The sequence below is a fragment of the Balaenoptera musculus genome, chromosome 6 (assembly GCF_009873245.2).
Source record: "Balaenoptera musculus isolate JJ_BM4_2016_0621 chromosome 6, mBalMus1.pri.v3, whole genome shotgun sequence".
In the NCBI taxonomy this organism is placed as follows: domain Eukaryota; kingdom Metazoa; phylum Chordata; class Mammalia; order Artiodactyla; family Balaenopteridae; genus Balaenoptera; species Balaenoptera musculus.
In genome coordinates, this window is record NC_045790.1 from 65,175,625 (window position 1) to 65,196,404 (window position 20,780).

The 20,780-nt window shown below is 34.0% G+C and overlaps 1 protein-coding gene across 2 annotated transcripts in view; it reads left to right on the top strand.

Moving 5' to 3' along the window:
* The window catches only part of LOC118896880 (COBW domain-containing protein 1), a 43,519-nt gene extending 24,328 nt beyond the window's left edge, over window positions 1–19,191 (top strand). For both annotated transcript variants that reach the window (XM_036855477.1, XM_036855476.1), the window contains 7 exons: window positions 123–167; window positions 4,816–4,872; window positions 7,699–7,750; window positions 14,129–14,197; window positions 14,300–14,365; window positions 16,490–16,619; window positions 17,142–19,191. In XM_036855477.1, the coding sequence (XP_036711372.1) occupies window positions 123–167; window positions 4,816–4,872; window positions 7,699–7,750; window positions 14,129–14,197; window positions 14,300–14,365; window positions 16,490–16,619; window positions 17,142–17,248 (526 nt within the window). In that variant the 3' untranslated portion in view covers window positions 17,249–19,191. The remainder of the gene's footprint in view (window positions 1–122; window positions 168–4,815; window positions 4,873–7,698; window positions 7,751–14,128; window positions 14,198–14,299; window positions 14,366–16,489; window positions 16,620–17,141) is intronic.
* Window positions 19,192–20,780: the final 1,589 nt, after the last annotated feature.

Sequence of the window (20,780 nt, forward strand, 5' to 3'; positions counted from 1 at the left end):
TCTCTAGCTCTAGGATATATTTGTATATGCTTACTTCATGTTTTAGAAATAATGTGATGGAATGGTTTTTTAAAAAGTTAACATTTACTTTTTTACTTTCATCATTTTTATATTTATTTCAGATCAACAAATGGACTGGGAAAAATTTTAGAAACACAAAGATCAAGGTACTTTTAAAAGCTGTTACTAATATTAACAATAAATAATTTTAGTTAATAAATATTAAGTAATTGATAACTATGTTTGATTCTAATATAAGGAAGATACATGTGCATTTAAAAAAAATTAGGCCCAAAAGGTTGTTTTGAATGCTCTTTATAAATTAGTTTGGCATATTTAGTTAATATATGGTAACTGAGGTCTTGTGACTAAGACCTCAGAGCCATGATTACACTGTGTAACTGTGCTTTTGCTTTAATGAGGAAGAAAACATAGGATTTTAAACCACTCAAGGAAGTAATTAATATAGAAATCTGAAAAAATATACCATTAGGAATCTTACCTTAATTTGAGATATTTAGATGGCTTTTTAATATTTTAAAAACTTTCTGAGCATTTAATAGTCGCAAAAATAATGTCATGTAAAAATACATGGAACCTTTACATTTAATTTCCTGATGCATTCTTTTTAAATATTTTGATTTTGATTTCCTATAGGTTCTTCTTTCTTTTTAATTTTGTTCATACAGATATGCCTTACTTTATAAAATAGATGTGTTCTTAAAACATCTGTAAAATGAATTTTTGTAGGTTGAACTCTATTTTGCATTGAGTGCTATCATGATTTCAGAAAATTTCTGTACAGAGGTATTTTTGTTAAGCTTATTTTTTAGCAAGAATGGCTTAGCAGCTGATAGACCCAGCAACATGCAGCTAGAAGCTCTGAGGCTCACAGCTGGCAGTCTAGTGCCACCCAGTTCTCAATTCAGAGATTCTGTCCTCGGAAGTACAGCAAAGGCCTTAGTTGAGTGGCTTGTCTGCCATGGTAGAGATTAGAGGTGCTGACAGACTACCATAAGTGTTAGGCAGTAACAGCAGCAGCTGCTTATATGCATGTGAACAGCTGGGGAATTAATTTGGCATGCATTCTCAGAAGCCACTCTGCTGGTAGAGGTAGCAGAAGAATGCCCTTAGTGTTAAGTCCTCTATAAGCATATACCACATGTGCTCCCTTCATTTCAAATTCCAGTGTAGAAGGTCTGTGATAACCTAACTCATACCATGAGCCATTCCTCAGTATATGTCTTCTTCCTGTTGCGTTACCATTTTCTTTCTTCTTAAATTTTCAGCTTTTTACAAAATGACACACAGACAACCACATAATGCTTAATTTTTTAAAAATCATACCCATAAATAGCTGTGGTTTTGTTGTAATAGCATTTCTTCAGTTTGTATTTACAAATATTGTAAATCAGTTTTTTTTGCCAGTACATCTGAGAATCTAGGAGCTTTCTGAAATAAAGAAAAAATTTTAATTTTCTTTCTTTCTTAAAAAAATTTTAATCTCTTAAGCATCTTGTGGTTGGCAAATGCTTACAAATGACAGTCAAATGACAGTCATAAAACTGCTATAAACGTGTAGAAAAGGCTTACCTTGAGTATTTAAGTTAAGGAATAAGAATGGCATAGTATGGTCTCATTGGTGAGACTTAAGTTGATTTTGAGGCAAATGGAAGTTCTGATGGACTTCAGGAGTGGAAGATTAGAAGAAGTGCCATTCTTATCTTTTCCAGACTTTTTTTTTAAATCTTGGAGATTAAGTGGACTGGATAGAGGAAAACCAAAGTCCAGTTGATCAATAATAAGTTAATCAATTCAACAGTTTACTGATCATTCTACTAGTTGCTAGGCATTTCATGGCATGTTGAGGATTTAAGCAATGTATAAGGTAAAAACTCTGCCTTTAAGATTAGTCATTTGGGGGAGACAAGAAAACAAGCAAAAATCAATATATTTAATATATTGTATAATATATATACTATATATGTACCGGATCGTATAAGATCAGGAAGATAGAAGAACAACTATTCAACTCTTCTTGATGAAGAGTCAGAAAATCTTGACTGAGAAGGTTATCATTGACTTGAATCTTGAAGAATGAATAGGAGTTTTCCAGATGGACAAGAGTAACAGTGGCTTTCTTGACATAAGGAGGATTTTGTATTCCAGAACCTGTGAATATTTTAGAATGGCTAGAACACATTGTATTATGTTGAGAGAAAAAGAGGTATGACTGTGGAGATGGAGAAATTACCACAAAGGGTCTTGAACACCATGACACGTGGTTTGGATTTTCTCCTGTAGGCAGCAAGGAATTAATGAAGGATTTTAAAAGCAGTATGACTCTTGGGAGATGGATTGAATGTGGTGCTATTCTCCAAGTTAGGAAATACAGGAAGGAGGGGCAACTTTGGGGTAGGGTAGTGATAGCAGTGTGTTTGGTAAAGGGGATTAGTTCCGTTTTGTAAACATTGAGTTTGAGATGCCACTAGGGAGGGCATTTGGAAATTTAGCTCTAAAGTTCAAGACTTACTATTGGATGATATCAACAACTCGTAGGTTTGGGGTGGTCTGGTGGCCCCTGTTTCTGACACTCACTGAACTTTGAAAAGACAACTATATCTCTGGAGTAGTAGCTGAACTCCCCTCCCCTGAGACAGCCAGAGCCCTCTTCCTTTTTCATTCTCCTGTCCTTGGTCTTAAGCTACTTAAAGCAGTCTTTAGACATACGGATAATTGAAAGCTCCTCATAGAGAAAAGATTAGGTACTCCTGGCATGGATAGTTCAAGAAATTAGGAGAAAAGATGAGCTTTGGAACTTTTTTCCTTCCCCTCTGTTTGCTTCATTCTCCCATTCAGTTTTTACATGATGGTAATAGTCTATTTATTTTTTCTGTGTTAATGTTTTGGAAAAGATCCAATGTTTTTATCTCTGAAGGGGGAAGTTAAATAAAATTTGATGCCATGGAAATTAGTTTTCTAGTTATATGCCTTGGATGAGTGAAGGAATTTATTTTTGATGGTGGTACTAAAGTCCATGGCAACTTTCATCTAGAACCTTAGACTTTTTCCTCTTTTATTCTCCATTGAGAATCTGGTGAGATACAGTGACTTTGATATTTTATTATTCTCTGTAGAATTTAACCTGTATAGGTCTTTTGCTGATCCTATCTGTTTTGAAAATATCAAAAGAATCTGGGTACAAAGCAGAATTATTTCTAAATCTATGATATGTATTCTCAAGGACACTGTTGCAGTGAAAACTGTAGTGTATTTAGAAACTTGTGTTTTAAACTGACTTTTGGTATTCACACAGTTGACCTGAATTTTGATATTCACACAATTAGCATGTGTAAACTTTTTAAACTTTAAGCTATTTCCTAAGTTAAAGGTGATAAACTTGGTGGAAAACTTCATCCACTTGTCACCTGTCAGTATAAATATTTGCTCAACTGTGATGGTGTGAAAGGAAATAGGTTTAATGTTAAGGCTTTGGTCTCTTATGTAAATTGATATTCAAAAATTTCTTCATGGAACATTTACTTCTTTGCTTGATTATTTTCCTAATTCTGTTCATCTAGAATGTCCAGAATTTGAAATGTTACAGTCTGTTAACATAGAACTCTGGAGTATTCTTCTTTTAATAAGATGGGAATTTGTCTGCCTTGTGCAGGGAGAAGTGTTCACAATCTAACAGTATTGTTGCCACAAATATGAATATATGGCAGACTGTTGAGAATGAGCAAAGCAGACACAGCTGGTCAGCCCTCAGTTAAAGGGGATGGCTTTTACATGTTTTTGTATTTGAAAAAGTTTTGAATTTGCAAAGTTTTGTTTTCCTTGTGAGAAAATTTAATAAATGTTCGGCAAATCCCTGGAGTCTGATTTTGAGACTTAGTTATAGTTGTCATTTTCTTCAAACATTCCTTCATTATAGCTTTGATTATGGAGAAGTCACTGTCCTTTACTGTTTCATAGGCTGACGTAAAATTTGGAACTCAATCACTGGTCTTTATAAATTTACTTTTATGTATTTAAACCAAACCTAATGCTAATTGTGATATAATCTCTTCTGATTTTAATCTCTGCTTTCCTAATAAATAAGGCTTAATTACCACCAAATAATTATAATAGAAATAATGTTTATTCAGACAGAGCACTAACTGGGAAGTTTCAGTCTATATGCAACCCCATCTGAAGGAAATGAAATCAAACCACATTCTTTAGATGTAGGTAAGGGTCCTAGAGTGAATATTTATACATTTATTGTTTGACTCCTCATATTCTTATGATACTACCTGTTGTATCATGAAAGCAGGGAGGTGGAGTAAAAGAAATACAGAAATTCCAGAGATAATGTACATGTACTACTGTGTTATTTCCATTTGTTCAATTTCCCTCATTTCATCTTTTGAGTAATAAACTGCTACTTTTGAAAAGTTCCAGTTCTTTAACTGGTTTTTTTTTTTGTTATAAAAATATAGTTTGAAAAGCTCAAATTTTCAGGAATGAAAAGATAATTGAAGGCAAAAACAAACCAAAAAAACCACTACAATTTATTGAAACAATAACAAAGTAATTTTCTGCCTTGGTCTTAAACCATTTATTCAATTTTTAAATTTTTATGTATAAATTCCATAAAAATTTTTTATAACAGCTTTTTGTTCCTTGCCTGTAATTTTATTTTTCCCAAAATAGTATATACTGATTAACATTTATGTCTACATTTCTAGCAGAATAGAGATTTTTTTTTTCTTGATTAATTGAATATATTTTACAGAAATTAACGCTTCACAATGGTTTTCTTCCTTTTAGAGTTGATCTCTCAAGTATATTAGATCTTCATGCCTTTGACAGTCTCTCTGGAATAAGGTATGTTTCCTGTATTTTGGTCACTTTTATTATAATGTACTTTTTATTCCACAGTTATAGGAGTTACAGGAATGATTTACACAGGTGCACATTTGATTTATGCTTCCTGTCATTTCTTTGGGATACAAGACCATTCCTAATGATTACATTCTTGAAAGTTTTGCTAAATGTATGTTTGGAAATCACATGTATTCTCCTACAGAAATTATAGTGTAAATGGTAGTTAACTTTAGAAACTTATTGTTAACATTTCTTTACCAACCACTATGTGTAATTCTTTCCATGAGAAAATGCATGAAATACATAGAAAATTTTAGTTTGGCGTGTTCCCACAGATACTCCTTTTCCCGTAGTGATGGATCAGTTTCCTGCCTCTTTTCCCAGAGAGAATCCTTTTGATAGGGAAAGAAGAACAAATTGTTTTTCCCTGGACATCGATATCTTTTTTTTTTTTAATCAGCCTTACCCATTTTTAAGTGTGCAGTTCAGTAGTGTTAAGTATATTCACATTGTTTGCAGTGGATCTACAGAACTTTTCTCATCTTTCAAAACTGAAACTCTATACCAATCAGATGACAGCTCCTGGTGTTCCCCTCCCTGCAGCCCCTGGTAACCACCATTCTGTTATCTGTTTCTAAGAATTTGATTACTTTAGATACCTCAAATAAGTGAAATCATATAGTATTTGTCTTATTGTGACTGGCTTGTTTCACATAGTTCTCAAGTTTCATCCATTTTGTAACGTGACAACATTGTCTTCCTTTTTAAAGGCTAAATAATATTCCATTTTATGTATATACCATTTTTTCTTTATCCATTTATTCACTGATGGACATTTAGGTTGCTTCTTCCTCTTGGCTATTGTGAATAATTCTACTATGAACATGGGTTGGGTGTGCAAATCTCTCTTCAAGATCCTGCTTTAAATTCTTTTGGATATATGCCCAGAAGTGAGATTGCTGGATCATATGGTAATTCTGTTTTTAATATTTTGAGGAATCACCATATTGTTTTCCATAGCAGCTGCACCATTTTACATTCCCACAAACAGTGCACAAGTGTTCCAGTTTTTCTACATCCTTGCCAACACTTGTTATTTTCTGTTGTTTTTGGTAGTAGCTGTCCCAAGGGATGTGAGGTGATAGCTCACTGTGGTTTTGATTTGCATTTCTCTAACAATTAGATATTGTGCATCTTTTCATTTACTTGTTGGCCATTTGTATATTATCTTTGGAAAAATGTCTGTTCAAGTACTTTCCCCATATTTTAGTTGGATTATTTGTTTTTTGTTGTTGTTGTGGCTGAATTGTAGGTGTTCTTAAATAATCTAGGTATTAACCCCTCATCAGATACATGATTTGCAAATATTTTCTCCCATTTCCTCTGAAGTAAGATGAGTCATAACACCCTTATGTGAAAGGTAACCTCTCTACACCCAGAGGAAAAGAGCATCCTATCTCTGAAGACAAAGGGAGACACAAGAGGAATCTGAAGGCATAGGCCTCTCTGAGTTTCCCCTAGTTTACTACACTTGGCTCATCCTCTGTCCTATCATATCTTTCTGTGGCTTTTCACTCTTCATCAAACCTAGCACAAAAACACTCAGGTTTAACCATTTCTTCAGGTCTTCATTTCCCTATGAAGGTTCCTTTGTCAAATAAAACCTTTATTAAATAAATGTATATGCTTTTCTCTTGTTAATCTTCCTCAGTCTAATTTTCAGACCCAGCCAGGGACTTAAGAGGTAGAGGAAAACTTTTTCCTTCCCTGTGGAAGTTGTAGGCAGTCATTGTCCAACATTAAATATTGAACACAGGGAAAGAACATAGAATTTTTCAAACATTTTCTAAGGTAATTTCATTCCACACTTACTGCGTTAGTGACACTTAAAGAAGCAGCTGTTTAAGGTGAAGCCTTGTTCTGGATACGCCTCTGCATAACTTTTCTTTGTGCTTAGATGCTCAACAAGAGAATCCTTTCCTGAGCAACCAGCTGGGAAGGATTTAATTTGACACTTTCCCTATTAAGACCCCCCAAGGATACTCATTCCCTCCAACAGTTCCTACAAGCCTTTTCTCTTTCCTAAACTTGCTGTTACTAATTTACCCCTCACTGTTCTTCAAGGCAAAACATCTGCAAGGTTTTAAGTCCTTTTCCTCCTCCCGACCTACCCCCATCAGTCTCTAAAGGTATGCTGCAGTTGTTATGGTTATAATTTATGGCATATTGATCTTTTGCTCTTTCCATATCAGAACAATGCATTTTTAGGATTCTGACCTTTTGTTTTCTCTCAACTACTGGGAACTGACTGTATAGAAGGCTTACATTTATGGATACTGTTTTTTTTTTTTTTTTAAGCAGATATATTCAAGGGGAAACATTGATAAAGGAAAAATTTACCCTTCTAATTTTCTTTAGGTTCCGGCATTATTTTCATCTGAGGAAGCATGTGGAGAGTTGATGAAATTTTGAGCAATTGTAAAATGCTTATGTGTATTTTCCTAGGCCTGTATTAGATCTTTTGGAAATAAAAAAGAAATTTATTTAACATATTTAACCACACCAAATAGTGTTGCTAAAGGTTAGTTTTTATCTCTGTTATGTGTATATGTATGTATGTAAATGTATATACATTTTTAAGAAAAGTTTTTAAACAGTCTGCCAGTGTTTGTCTATTAGAATATGTAAACAGCATGTAAAATTGGAGCTGTGTAATAGATTCAGTTGTGGAAAGTCTCTCCCTTGTTTAGCTTTTTATCTCTCAGTAATATATAAGGTTAAATCAGAAGTGTATTGACCTCTGAATTTATAATCAGTTATTCTTAGTTTGCAGAGAAAACTTCAAAATGTGCCAACAACACAACCTCACCTTGATCAGGTAAAAAAATCTTTAAAAAATGTTTTTAAAGTATCTCTTTAACTAAATTGTTCTGTTTAGGATTGTTTTATTAGAATTCTTTTTTATAAAGCATTTTTGAACTATTTTGATAGTTTTCAGAATTTAAATGCTTTTGAGGTATCTAATCTAGTTTCTTAATACGTAATAGGAGTTCATCAAACCAGAGTTATTTAGAATCTTAGAAAATCATGCTTTTTAGCTTCTCCATTCCACAGGTAGGTCAGTCAACATATTTTGATTAGTTCTTCTGAAGGGAATTACTATATAAAAGCAGCCTGGGGGTTCTTTATGCAGCCTATTTTTAACTATATTTAACTAACTGATTAAGGAAAAGTCTAGTACAGGCATCCATGGCTAATTTAAATAAAAATTGACTTTGATTTCACCTTCAGATAGCACTGTAAATTTGAACTCCTTAAGGTGTTTTTCATGCTCTAAAACCATAATTCCTGAGGTAAATATTAAAGATGCTAGGAACAAAGAAAGTATATTTTCACTGTAACCATCTTTCTTTTAAGCAAGTTGTGGATGGTGGAGCTTAAGGGTAACTTCTTAAAACACGGTGAAAAAGGGGCATATGAGTGAGCAGTGTGCCTGGCATTCTCTCCTTTATCTTGAGACTGTTACTTATTTTTTGAGTCATTAATTGTAATAGGGCCAAGATAATAGCATACTTGTTCATTTGTCTTCATTTTGGCTCATATTTATGGAAACTATACTACCATGTTTGTGGCATTTTTCTCTGAGAAACTTTTAATAGAATATTCATCTTCATTTATCTATTTTATTGAAGTGTAATTGACCTACAGTGTTATTACAGAATAAGATATTACTAGTTTCAGGTGTACAATGTAATGATTCAGTATTTTTATACATTACGAAATGATCACCATGGTAAGTCTAGTTACCATCTGTCACCATACAAAGTTGCTTCACTTTTATTGACTATACTCCCTCTGCTGTACATTACATCCCCGTGACTTATTTATTTTACAATTTGGAAGTTTGTATCTCTTAGTCTCCTTCACCTGTTTTGCCTATCCCCCTGCCCCTTCCCTTTGGCAGCTACCAGTTTGTTCTCTGTTATCTATGAGTCTGTTTCTGTTTTGCTATGTATGCTTGTTTGTTTTGCTTTTTAGTTTCTACATATAAGTGAAATCATAAGATATTTGTCTTTCTCTGTGTGATTTATTTTACTTAGCATAATACTTCTAGGCCCATCCATACTGTCACAAATGGCAAGATTTCAGTCTTTTTATGGCTGAGTAATAGTCCATTGTGTGTATACATACACACACACACATACACACACACACAACACATACCACATCTTCTTTATGCATTCATCAATCGGTGAACACTTAGGTTGTTTCCATATCTTGGCTATTGTAAATACATAATGCTTCAATGAACATTGGGGGGGCATATATATTTTCAAATTAGTGTTTTCATCTTCTTTGGATAAATACCCAGAAGTGGAATTGTTGGATTGTATGGTAGTCCTATTTTTAATTTTTTGAGGAAGCTTCATTATTGTTTTCCATAGTGGCTATACCAATTTTCATTCCTACCAACAGTGCATGAGAGTTCCCTTTTCTCTACATCTCCACCAACACTTATTATTTGTTGTCTTTTTGAGAATAGCCATTTTGACATGTGTGAGGTCATATCTCATTGTGGTTGATTTGCTTTTCCCTGATGCTTTGTGATATTGAGCATCTTTTCATGTGTCTGTTGGCCATCTGTATGTCTTGGAAAAATGTCTGTTCATATCTTCTGCCCATTTTTTAATCAGATTGTTTGGGTTTTTTGTGATACTGAATTGTGTGATTTCATTGTATATTTTGGATATTAATCATGTAATAGACAAATCAGTTGCAAATATCTTCTCCCATTCAGTAGGTTGCCTTTTCATTTTACTGATGGTTTCGTTTGCTGTGCAAAAACTTTTTGGTTTGATGTAGTCACAGTAGTTTATTTTTGCTTTAGTTGCTCTTATCTGAGGAAACAGATCCAAGAAAATATTGCTAAGACCTATGTCAGAGTGTAGTGCTTCTGTTTTCTTCTAGGATTTTTTTGGTTTCAGTTCTTACATTTAAGTCTTTAATCCATTTCAAGTGTATTTTTTATACGGTTTAAGAAAGTGGTCTAGTTTCATTCTTTTCCATGTAGCTGTCCTGTTTTCCTAGTACCATTTACTGTAGAGACTGTCTTTTCCTCATTGTATATTCTTGCCTCCTTTGTCGTAGATTAATTGACCACATGAGTGTGGGTTTATTTCTGGTCTCTGTATCCTATTTCAATGATCTGTGTGTCTGTTTATGTGCCAGTACCATACGGTTTAGATTACTATAGCTTTATAGTGTAGTTTGAAATCAAGGAGTGTGATACCTCCATCTTTGTTCTTTCTCAAGATTGCTTTGGCTTTTTGGGTCTTTTCTGGTTCTATACAAATTTTAGGATCATTTGTTCTAGTTTTGTAAAAAAATGCCAAGGGTATTTTGATAGGGATTGCATTGAATCTGTAGATTGCTTTGGGTGGTATGGACATTTTAACAACATTAATTCTTGTAATCTGTGAGCACAGTATATCTTACTTATCTTTCAAATGAGTGAATGAGAGAAGTTACAAGTCCCTAGAGGTAGAATTTTTAGAAAAATTCTTTATGATACTCAGTATTAGTCATAAAGAAGAAGTTGAAGCACATCACATTCTTCTAGGTGAAGGACATCATACTAGGAGTCATAAGGAGTAGAAGGTGAAGAATATGTAGTATTTACTTTCAAGAGCCTTTATCATGGCCATTATCTATACCCACAGTATCTTGAATGTACCCCTGTCGTGGCATTTATAATGTCTTGTAGTTTGGGTTGAAGTGCTTTTCCCTTACGGTAGTCTATAAATTCCTAAATATACATTCCTCATTGCTTAGCACAGGATGTGGTATATGGTGGGTGCTCAGTGAAGAATGAAAAGCTGTGACTCTCAAATGGAGATGTAGGTCAGAATCATTTGTGGGCTTTTAAAAAATATTGGACATTCAGTGGTCCCCATCTCTCACATCTCCAGGAGTAGACCTTGGGTATGTGCAAATTAATGTGTATGTATATTTTTAACATTTTATTATGGAAATTTTCAAAGATATACAAAAGTAGAGAGAATATTAAAATGAATCAATCCCCTGTGCAGAGGACCCAGTTGCAATGGCTTTTACCATTTTGCCGATTTTATTTTATCCATCTTCCTAACATTTCTTTCGCTGGAGTGTTTTAAAAAAAATTTTAATAGAAAATTTCAAGCATAAATAAAAGTGGAATAGTATAATGAACCTGCAAATACCCATCACCTTTGCTGGTATGTATTAAAGCAAATCCCAGACATTACGTTATTTCACCAGTAAATAGGGCATGTCTATTTTTTTTAAAAAAGCTCTGCAGGAGAGTCTGATGCACTTTCCTGCTTTAGATGTATAAACATAGGCCAGAGTATAATATAATATTGCAGACCAAGGACTATGGGTTTCAGAAGCATGAACAGTCTCGTTTGGTTTAGTGGATCTGAAGCTTCATGAAAGATAGTTTTTTCTTTTTTCTTTTTTTTTTAACATACAGTAAAGCATACAAGTTTTTAGAGTACAAGTCAATGTATCTTTACTTACATTTGTGCCTATATAGCTGTCCATATGTACACATGAACACATATCTCTGTAATTCTCACTCAGATCAAGATAAAGATTTCCAAAACTGTTAAGAGAGTTCCCTTGTGTCCCTTCCCAGTTGGTAACCCTTCTTCTTCCAAAGATGTAACTGCTATTCTGATTTATACACCAAAAAGTAGCCTTAAACTAGGAGGTTTTTTGTTTTTTGTATTTTTTTAGACTGGAAGAAATAAGGGAAAGAGCAATCCAGACCTTTAAAAGTGGGAAAGTGACAGTGCTCTAGAAGAGCAGTATTCTAGTGCAGAAGTCCTGATGGATGCTCGGTATTGGAATCCTGACCTCAGGTATTAGGCTTTGATTTGCCAGACAAAGAGAACTCATGCTCTGCTATTGGACAGTGTCCGGTGAGCTGGATTGGAGTGTGGAGTCAGGAGACCAAGCAGGAAGATATTGCAGAAGTCCAGATACCCTGTGATGAGGGCCTGATCCATGCTGGTTACAGTGAGAATGGAAATGGTATAAAACGAGCACAGGTAGGCTTGCATGAATAGCCTTAGTAACTGATGGTGAGCAGTAAGGAGAGAGAGAAGTGATGGGAAACAAGCCTAGATTGACAAGAGGAACCTAGAAATAGGGAAATTTAGAAGGCAAACTGATTTGGATGAAAACACCAAATATTTAGCTATGTCTAAATAGCTAAATATGCCTACCTGATGGCAGGAGATCACAGCAGAGGTGATACAAGGAAAGAGGAGCAGAGGAGTGGAGTGTGGAGACAGAGGTTTCGTGTTTAAGCATGATAGTGGGCTTAGTTTTCCAGATGAAAAAATATATAGAAATTATTGCATATTAGTTATTGTTTGCAAAAGAGTAGAAAACTGAGGGAAATAACCTGGTAGGTTAAAGAAAAAACAGACCAAACTACAAAAATTTGGGAGTTACTCCTAAATTTTATTTTAGGGGCAGTACCTTATTTTGCTTCAGTTTTCTGAATTATTGCCTCAGGTTTCTGCTTCTTTCTGTGTCTGGGGAAAGGAGAGTTAATTTTAGGTTGAAAATAAAAATTTTAGGTTCAAAAAGAAGTCTGACATGGGTATTACCTAGGACATATTATGTATGTCATTACAGTCTTATCACTGAGTGATGTTTAATGCACTTCTCTATTTTTCATGGATTTCTTGGTCATCCTGATAAAGAGGACCTGGGTTTGGAAGGTGGTAAGGTAGATGAGAAAACCCAGGTGGCATTCTATGTATACTTATTAGTAGAGCCAGTTGTGAACTATGCGTTGTGACCCTTATCTTCTGCACTGGGCATTTATGGGTTTCATCTTCTTTAGGGTTTGTCTAATATGAGAAGAGTTTATTGGTACAGAAAAACATCTAGTTCTAAAAGTATCTCTCCCTCCTTGAGCCCCATGATGCATTGTCTTAATTTTTTAAACCATTTTTAAAATTTCACATTGGAGTTAATTGTACCCCTTAGAGATATTGTCATATCTCTAACTTGGCAAAAGCAAAAATCATTCCTGATACAAAATTCTTTAAGCTAAGAATAAGACAATATTGGGTCCTATACTGAGACATTCCCAACATTAAAAGCCAAGTTATCCAACTTGAATAAAATACATTTTAAGCATTTTTGAAAGTTGAATTACTACTGTCTTTTGAAACTGACAAGTTATGTTTCATTTGGCAACCTTTTGCTGTATATTTTGATATGCTATATGACTTGCTATACATTTTGTATGGATTTTTAAGTATTATTTGTTAAGATATGTGGTTCTAGACAGTTATGCAAAGCTGTGCATTAGTGTGTTCGTCCTGCCTGTTTTAAAGCTTGGTTTCAGCATGTTGTTATCCAAGGTGGTGTTTGCGCTTTTATTGTGTTATGCTTAGCCCTTGTGTATTTTTATCATTAATTTTGAAATTTTGGGTTACTGTGGCAAACGGAGGTTTGGATTTTAATTATGTGCTCAGCTAGAGGAAATCTTAAGCTTCTGATTCCTTAGAGTGGACAGTGAGAGGTTTATCAAGATCAGGAGGAAAATAAATCTCAGAGTTAACATTCTATAAATGTTGATGTCAACCTTCTAAAACCAAAGATGACATTATATTATCATTCTCATCTCTAGGAACTCTTCTTCCCTTGGTACATGTTTGGTCAGAGATAAACTGAATCTTTTAATTTATATTTATTTTTCCCAGAAAATGTTTGCATTTGAGTTTTATTCCTGGCACTGGGTAGTTTATTTTTTCTGAGCCTCATCTTCCCCAATTTATAAAATGGAAATAATTCTCTTAATCCACAGGATTGTTGTCATGGGTAAATGAAAAGATGAAATAAAGTGACCCAGGCAAAAGTACCTCGTTCATTACATAGTTGATATGCTGTCTATATTACCCTCCCTCTTAGTGCTGAGAATCTTGTAAAGAATGAATTAAACAATGAGTATCCTTTCATAAGAGTTTCTCTGTGTAAATACTAAGCCATTGACTAACTCTGCAGAATATAGAACATGAAGTTGCTGATACCAAAAATCAGCAAATATAGTGAAAAAGATATACCTAATATAGTTGTTAAGGCAACACAAATGTCCATGAATGTTTCCTTACTTTTCATCTTAAAACTTGTGATTTAAAAAAATATTTTGACATTACTATAAAAAAATCATTATTGACTATCTCTTGATTTACAGAGTATTGTTACAGTCACATTCGAAGTACCAGGAAGTGCAAAGGAAGAAAGTCTAAATGTCTATATTCAGGTGAATGCAATTTTAACTGATTAATGATTTATCAGTTGTTTTGCTATGTAGTTGTTCCTATGAGCAGTGGTTGATCTTATTAAAATATGTCACTTGATACAGAATCTTCTGTGGGAAAAGAACGTGAGAAACAGGGATGACGACTGCATGGAGGTCATACGACTAAAGGTGCAGTACATAGCTTACAGTTTTATACTTTTGGACAAAGTCCCTTTCTTTGCTGTTACACAAAACCATATTTAGTCTTAAACGCAAGGACTAGTTTTAGTCCAAATAACCTTTGTCTGTTTTCGTTTTTCCTTATTTCCATTTCTGAAAAGAAGCTTTGGAAGTCATTGCATAAAGCATGATTTATTTGCACAGCTTCATTGAGTGTTGCAGCTAAAACAACCTGTGTGCTTTGAAACGTTACCCCCTGCTCTCTACTGCCAGGTGCTCTGAGCAGTTATCTGGCTAATGAGCTTGACTTGTTAAAACTCTCCTCCCCTTGGCACACAGCTTGGTCAGTCAGAGAAAACTGAAAGTTTTCTTGTGTTGATTTTTCTAAGAGAGCTTCTTTAACAGAGGAGTAATATTAGAAATCTTGCTGCAGCTGAACCTTATGTTTCTTGATGAATTTAGCAGACACTAAACATTTGTTATACTGTGAGACAGAGTTACAAAGGACTAGAAGAATTCTTGCTCTGTGTTTGGAAATCCATTCATATTACTTGATATTTGGGTATTATGTCACAAAAGGTGTTTTTTCCAGGGAGCACTGGGTTCTAGGCTGTGTGCTTAACCAATCAACAGTCATTTGAGTGTCTACTCCTGTGTTTCCAGAAGTGTGCATAAGGTTTTATTATTACTGTTTATTATCATTACTGTTAGTAGCTAGATTCTCTGGCTAGCAGCCGACTTCCTAGGGTCACTAGAATGACCGGGAAACTATTTTGGTTTAGATTTCTTCACTCCCTGTGCTGGTTCCACCTGGGATTGGCGCTGCAGAGCAGCACAGCTGAATCCTAGTCTATTCCCCAGTCGTTCCCCCGCAGAGGAACTAAGCCAGAGCCTGCTGCTTCTTTATGACTGTGTCCCCATCTACATTCTGTGATCCGAATTGGAAGATCATATTTCATTCTGTAACTGCTTTTATCCCCTAGTACTGAATGGGGGGTGGTTACCTAGAAAAGCAACCATTTGGGCGTTTATACTAATGCAGCAACGAGACCTCTGTATAGAGTTCAGTGGCTCATCTCGCACCATCCCAGTCTGGATTTTGTCCTTCATGTATGACAGTTGTTCTGCAGCTGTCCTCCTTGATTCTTCTTTTGGCCTTCCTCTCATCACAGCAACGCTGGGACATCTGAGGCACCACAGCCTTTCTCTTCATAGACTTCCTTCTCTTTGCTGTTACAAAGTACTATACTAGTCTGAAAATAATCAACATGTTTAAACTGTTAACTCTAATAACAGCTGACACTTCAAAGTCTTTATACAAGTATAAAATTGATGCTTAGGTAATTCTCTCCATGGAGTTTGTTGTTACATATTAAAACTCAGATTTGAAAAGCAGAAAACAAAACTCTGCACAAGAAAAGAAAACTGGAGGAACATGTACCCCAAATACATGAATACATCAAAAATTATGTGGTGGGAATGACAGTGGTTTGTTTCTTACTATTTTTCAATATATATATTATTTTTATAATAAATATGTATAACAAACATTATTTCAGAGAAATTATTTCATCCCCATAGGCCAGTTCATCAGATAACTTGTTCCTCATTTCTGCAAATCAATTTTAAATGAATTTTATTCAGATAAATATAATAGTTTTTCTTTTCCTTTATTTCATCATTATCTACTCCATTTATTACAACCCATTCAAAAACAGATTATCACCAGAATCCTTTAACTTCTCAAATTTTCCCACTAAAACTGTAAAACAAGTATAAAATCCTTAAAAGTAGAATAACTGGTAGAATTTGAGATATAACATGTTTTATCATTTGGTTGTTTCAGTTTTCATTGTGGTAATACTGAACAAACATCCTAATTACGTATATTAATTTTATCATTAGAAATAGGGATTGTTTTAAAAAAAATGTGTGCAGAAGCCTTTTTTAAAAATTGGAGGATTTAGGAAAGCCTTTAATGCACAAATAACTGGAATTAAGTAATTTTAACAGCATCTCCTTTATGAGTTTGTATTTTAAAAAGAAATGGCAATGATTAATCCATTAACATTGATGCTCGATTTCTGCTTTTAAATTCAAACTGTGGCTGATTGCTCATTCTCCTCTGAGCAGGGGCTGGTGTCGCTCAAAGACAAACCACAACAAGTGATTGTCCAGGGTGTCCATGAGCTGTATGATCTGGAGGAGACATCAGTGAGCTGGGAAGACGACAGTAAGAGAACAAATCGATTGGTCCTTATTGGTAAGTGACAAACAGTTAACTTTTTTTTAAATTGAAGTATAGTTGATTTACAATGTTGTGTTATTTTCAGGTGTACAGCAAAGTGATTTAATTATACATACATATATATCTGTTTTTTTCAGATTCTTTTTCCTTATAGACAGTTAAATTTCTAAAGCAAAAAAGAGAGAGAGAGAGAAAGGGATATAATGTGCTACGTAAGTAGTACTAACCAGTCTGTAAATCTGATTGGTTAATCTGGATAAGCTTGTGGTTAATGTATTTGTCTTAATTATGAGATAACATCATAAGAACTTGTTAAGCCTTTTACTCTTCTTCAAATAATTTTAGAAAAGTGATTAATCCAACTGCCAACTTGGTTCTAAGGGACTTAATTAGAAAGTTAAGGAAAGAATCACTAATTACTATTGTTTTTATAAATTTCTGAAGATCATGAAGCATTTAATGATCTGGACTTAATAGGTAAACTGTGTCATTTTAATAAGCATCATATACTCATACCATATTTTGTTCTGTTTGCAGGCAGGAATTTAGATAAGGATATTCTTAAACAACTATTTATAGCTACTGTGACTGAGACAGAAAAGCAATGGACAACACGTTTCAAAGAAGATCAAGTTTGTCCATAACACTAGAAGCATCACCAAAAGGATTGGATGATAAAATTGGGACTAAGTTTCCTATTGGATGTATTTCAAGCATCTATTCTTTGCATTACTTCTCTTATGAATTCCAATGTAAACTTTAAAATAGTATTTATTTTATAGAATACATACAATATAGTAAATCAGTATTATAAAACATTTGATATTCATACAATAAAATACACTGTCCTCTGACTTTTTTTTGTGGACAGATGATTCATAAACATATCTTTCAGAATTGGCTTTGGAGTTTACATATGCTGAATTTCTCACCCATGGAAGTTATAATAATAATAATGGGAAAACTTACTTCAACATTGTCATTTTCCCTTAGAACTTCAGCTGATTGCGTGGATGTAATTTTATTGTTAATAACAAAAATTTTTAAAAACAATGTCACCATTTTTATTAAAGGAAATAAAGGGTTTACAGTGGTAGAGACTTAAGAGTGGAAGAAACCTAAATCAAAGAAATTAATTGAAACTTTCTCTTATTCTTAGATTCTAAGCCTTACTGGTAGTCAGTGTAATGGAACTTCAGCCATTCACTTTGTAATATATTTCAAAGATTTCAATTGTAGAGCTTTTAATTTTAGAGTAGATTTTAGTTTTAAAGTAGATTTTACTACTGGTATTAAATTCATCTTGTTTTTTTTTAACTTCTTTATTTTTCAATATAAACTAAAAAGTGACAAGGTATAAAACTTCAGATGTAACTGCATTTAACTTTTGATAATTTAACAATCTTTATATAAATGGTAGGTGTGTAAGTATACAATGGATTACTTTTCTCTTCTTCCTGCTAAAGGCCAGGTCAGCTTAACTATATTCAAATTGTAAGAGAAAGGCATTAAATGGAATTTAAAGAAGAGTTAATGGTTGTTAAATATCAGAAGGCTGTCAGAATGGCTTTTGGAATATTTTTTCAGAATTTTAAGTCAAAATTACATCTCTGTATCTTGAATGGTTCCAGTAGTTGGAGGCAGGCTAATTAATTAGATTATCTATCTCCCTTCCCCTGTGTTCTGTACCTTTTTAATATAACTTCTCTATGTTCATCCATTTGCCTCCTGAATCTGTTCTCTTAATTTGTGGCTGAGAGAATACGCTTATTTTGTGGCAGCCAATTGCCTGATAAAAATCAGCTGATTTTTGAGTCAGATCTTTAATTCCAGGGCTTTAATTCCAGCTCTGCTGCTTCTTGGCTGTATAATCTTGGGCAAAGTGTTTTCTCTGAGATTAGTTTTCTTACTTTTAAAGTGGACAGTGATAATATCAAACGTTCAAGCTTGTTGTAAGGGTTAAATAGGTTTGTAATGCACCCAGCTGAGCTCCTGGCCCACAACAGAGCATAGATAAATGTTTTCTCCTTCCTAACAATTTCAGTTTGTTTTATAATTAATGTAGTCACGATAATACTTCATATAATGTTCATTGGCAAATAATAAGTATTTAGATTCATCTGTTCTAGGCCATGAGAAAGGGCTTATAATTAATGGTACTGTTGTGGGAGAAATGTTTGAAGTAATATTAATCTAAACTCTTAAAAATCTGTTTTAAACTGATAAATATTTGGTTTTTTCTTTATAATGTATTAATCTTTAAATATTTTTCTTTACAAAAGTATTGCATGACTACATTTGTGTTGTAAAACGCAAGCATTACAGATGAAGTCAGTCTCTCCTGACCTTTCTCTTTCAGTCACTGTCACTTCTGGGTAAGCAGTGTTGTCAGTTTAATGTCTATCCTTTTAGATGTTTCTTTTCACTTATGCACACATTATGGTTTACATTGTTTCCCAAAGTGAATTATTTTCCAATAATAAAGCTATAATTTAAGGAATTTCTTCGGAAGACTTACAAACTTGCCATAAATATCCTTAAGGAAAGATTTTCATAATGTGTGTTTTAAATAAAAAATCATTCTTTACATATTATAATACAGTTTGCTCTTTTAAAAAAACTATTAATCTTAGATCTTTCTGTGACAATGCATATAAATATGTCTTTAACTGCTGGACAGAAATTCATAGTATAGCATAGAATACATTTCTTTAAAAAAACATTCATTGAGAGCTTCCAAGTTTGCCCAGTATTAGTGCTGGGGCTGAAACTGCACATGATGGTTAAAAGCCAGGTTTGTATTGCTTACATTCTAGTGGAGGGACATAAATAAGTGAGAAAATACAAGGTGCCTGAAGGAGGCTGGTAAAAGTCAAAACTGACTTTAGAATGAGTGGGCGTGAAAAGCCTCTCTGAGGAGAAGTGGCTTTTCTTTTTTGGTGGGGTGGGGCTGTTTTAGAACTTTCTGATAATCCCAATGTCACAAAGATCTTTCCTATGTTTTCTTTTAGAAACCTAATAATTTTAGCTCTTAACATTTAGCATGATGATCCATTTCAAGTTAATTGTTCCATCGTTATGTCTTGAAAACTCTTTTGCCCTTTGAATAAGCTTTTTGTACCTTTGCTGAAAATCACGTGGCGTGTGTGTGTGTCTTCATGGACATTATTTTCATTCATCTGTCCTTATGGCACTACCACACTGTCCTGATAACTTTAGCCTTAGAGTAAGTTTTGAAATTAGGTAGTGTAAATATTCCAATCTTGTTTATCTTTTTCAGAGTTGTTACAGCTATTTTAGGTATTTTTGTTTTCAATATAAATTTTATCATTAACTTGTCAGTTTCTTCAAAAAGACTGCTAGGATTTTAACTGAATTGAATTCAATCTATAGTACAATTTGGTGAAAATTGTCATTTTTTTAAAAAACTTTATTTCTTATTGAGGTGACATTAGCTTTTAACATTGTATAAGTTTCATGTATACAACATTATATTTTTACTTCTGTATACACTACAGTGTGCTCACCACCAAAAATTTTGTTTCCATCCTTCTCCATACAGTTTAGTTTCCTTCCCCTTCCCCTCTGGTAACCATTGCTCTACTCTCTGTATCCACGTGTTTTTGTTTGGTTTGTTTTGCTCATTTATTTATTTTGTTAGTTTGTTTTTTGTATTCCACATATGAGTGAAGTCCTACAGTATTTGTCTTTCTCTAACTTATTTCACTTAGCATAATGAACCTCAAGTTTCATCCAGGTTACCAGAGGTGGCTTTTAAGTTGAGAACAGAGTTAAAAGGAGTCATTGATGCAAAGTCAGGGAGAAGATTCTACACAGAGGGAGCAAGTATTGGAGAGGGCCTTTAGGTGGGAACCAGTATAGTGTGCTAGAAGACCAGGAAAAAGGCAAGCGTGGTGGAAGGTTCGAAAGCCAGGGTAGGAGGTGGGATTGGAGTTGTGAGCCAGGGCTGGGCTTTTTGCTTACAGGACAGAGCAAAATATTTGGATTATTCTGAAAGCCCTGGGAAGTGGCTGAAGGGTTTTGAGCTGGACAAGTGATGTGGTTGTGATCACTGTGGCAGATGAACTAGTTGTTTCCTGTTTTTGAAATTGCAGACAGTGCTGCAGTGAACATCATTATGTGTGCCTCTTTGTTTTTATGTGAGAATGTTTCTCT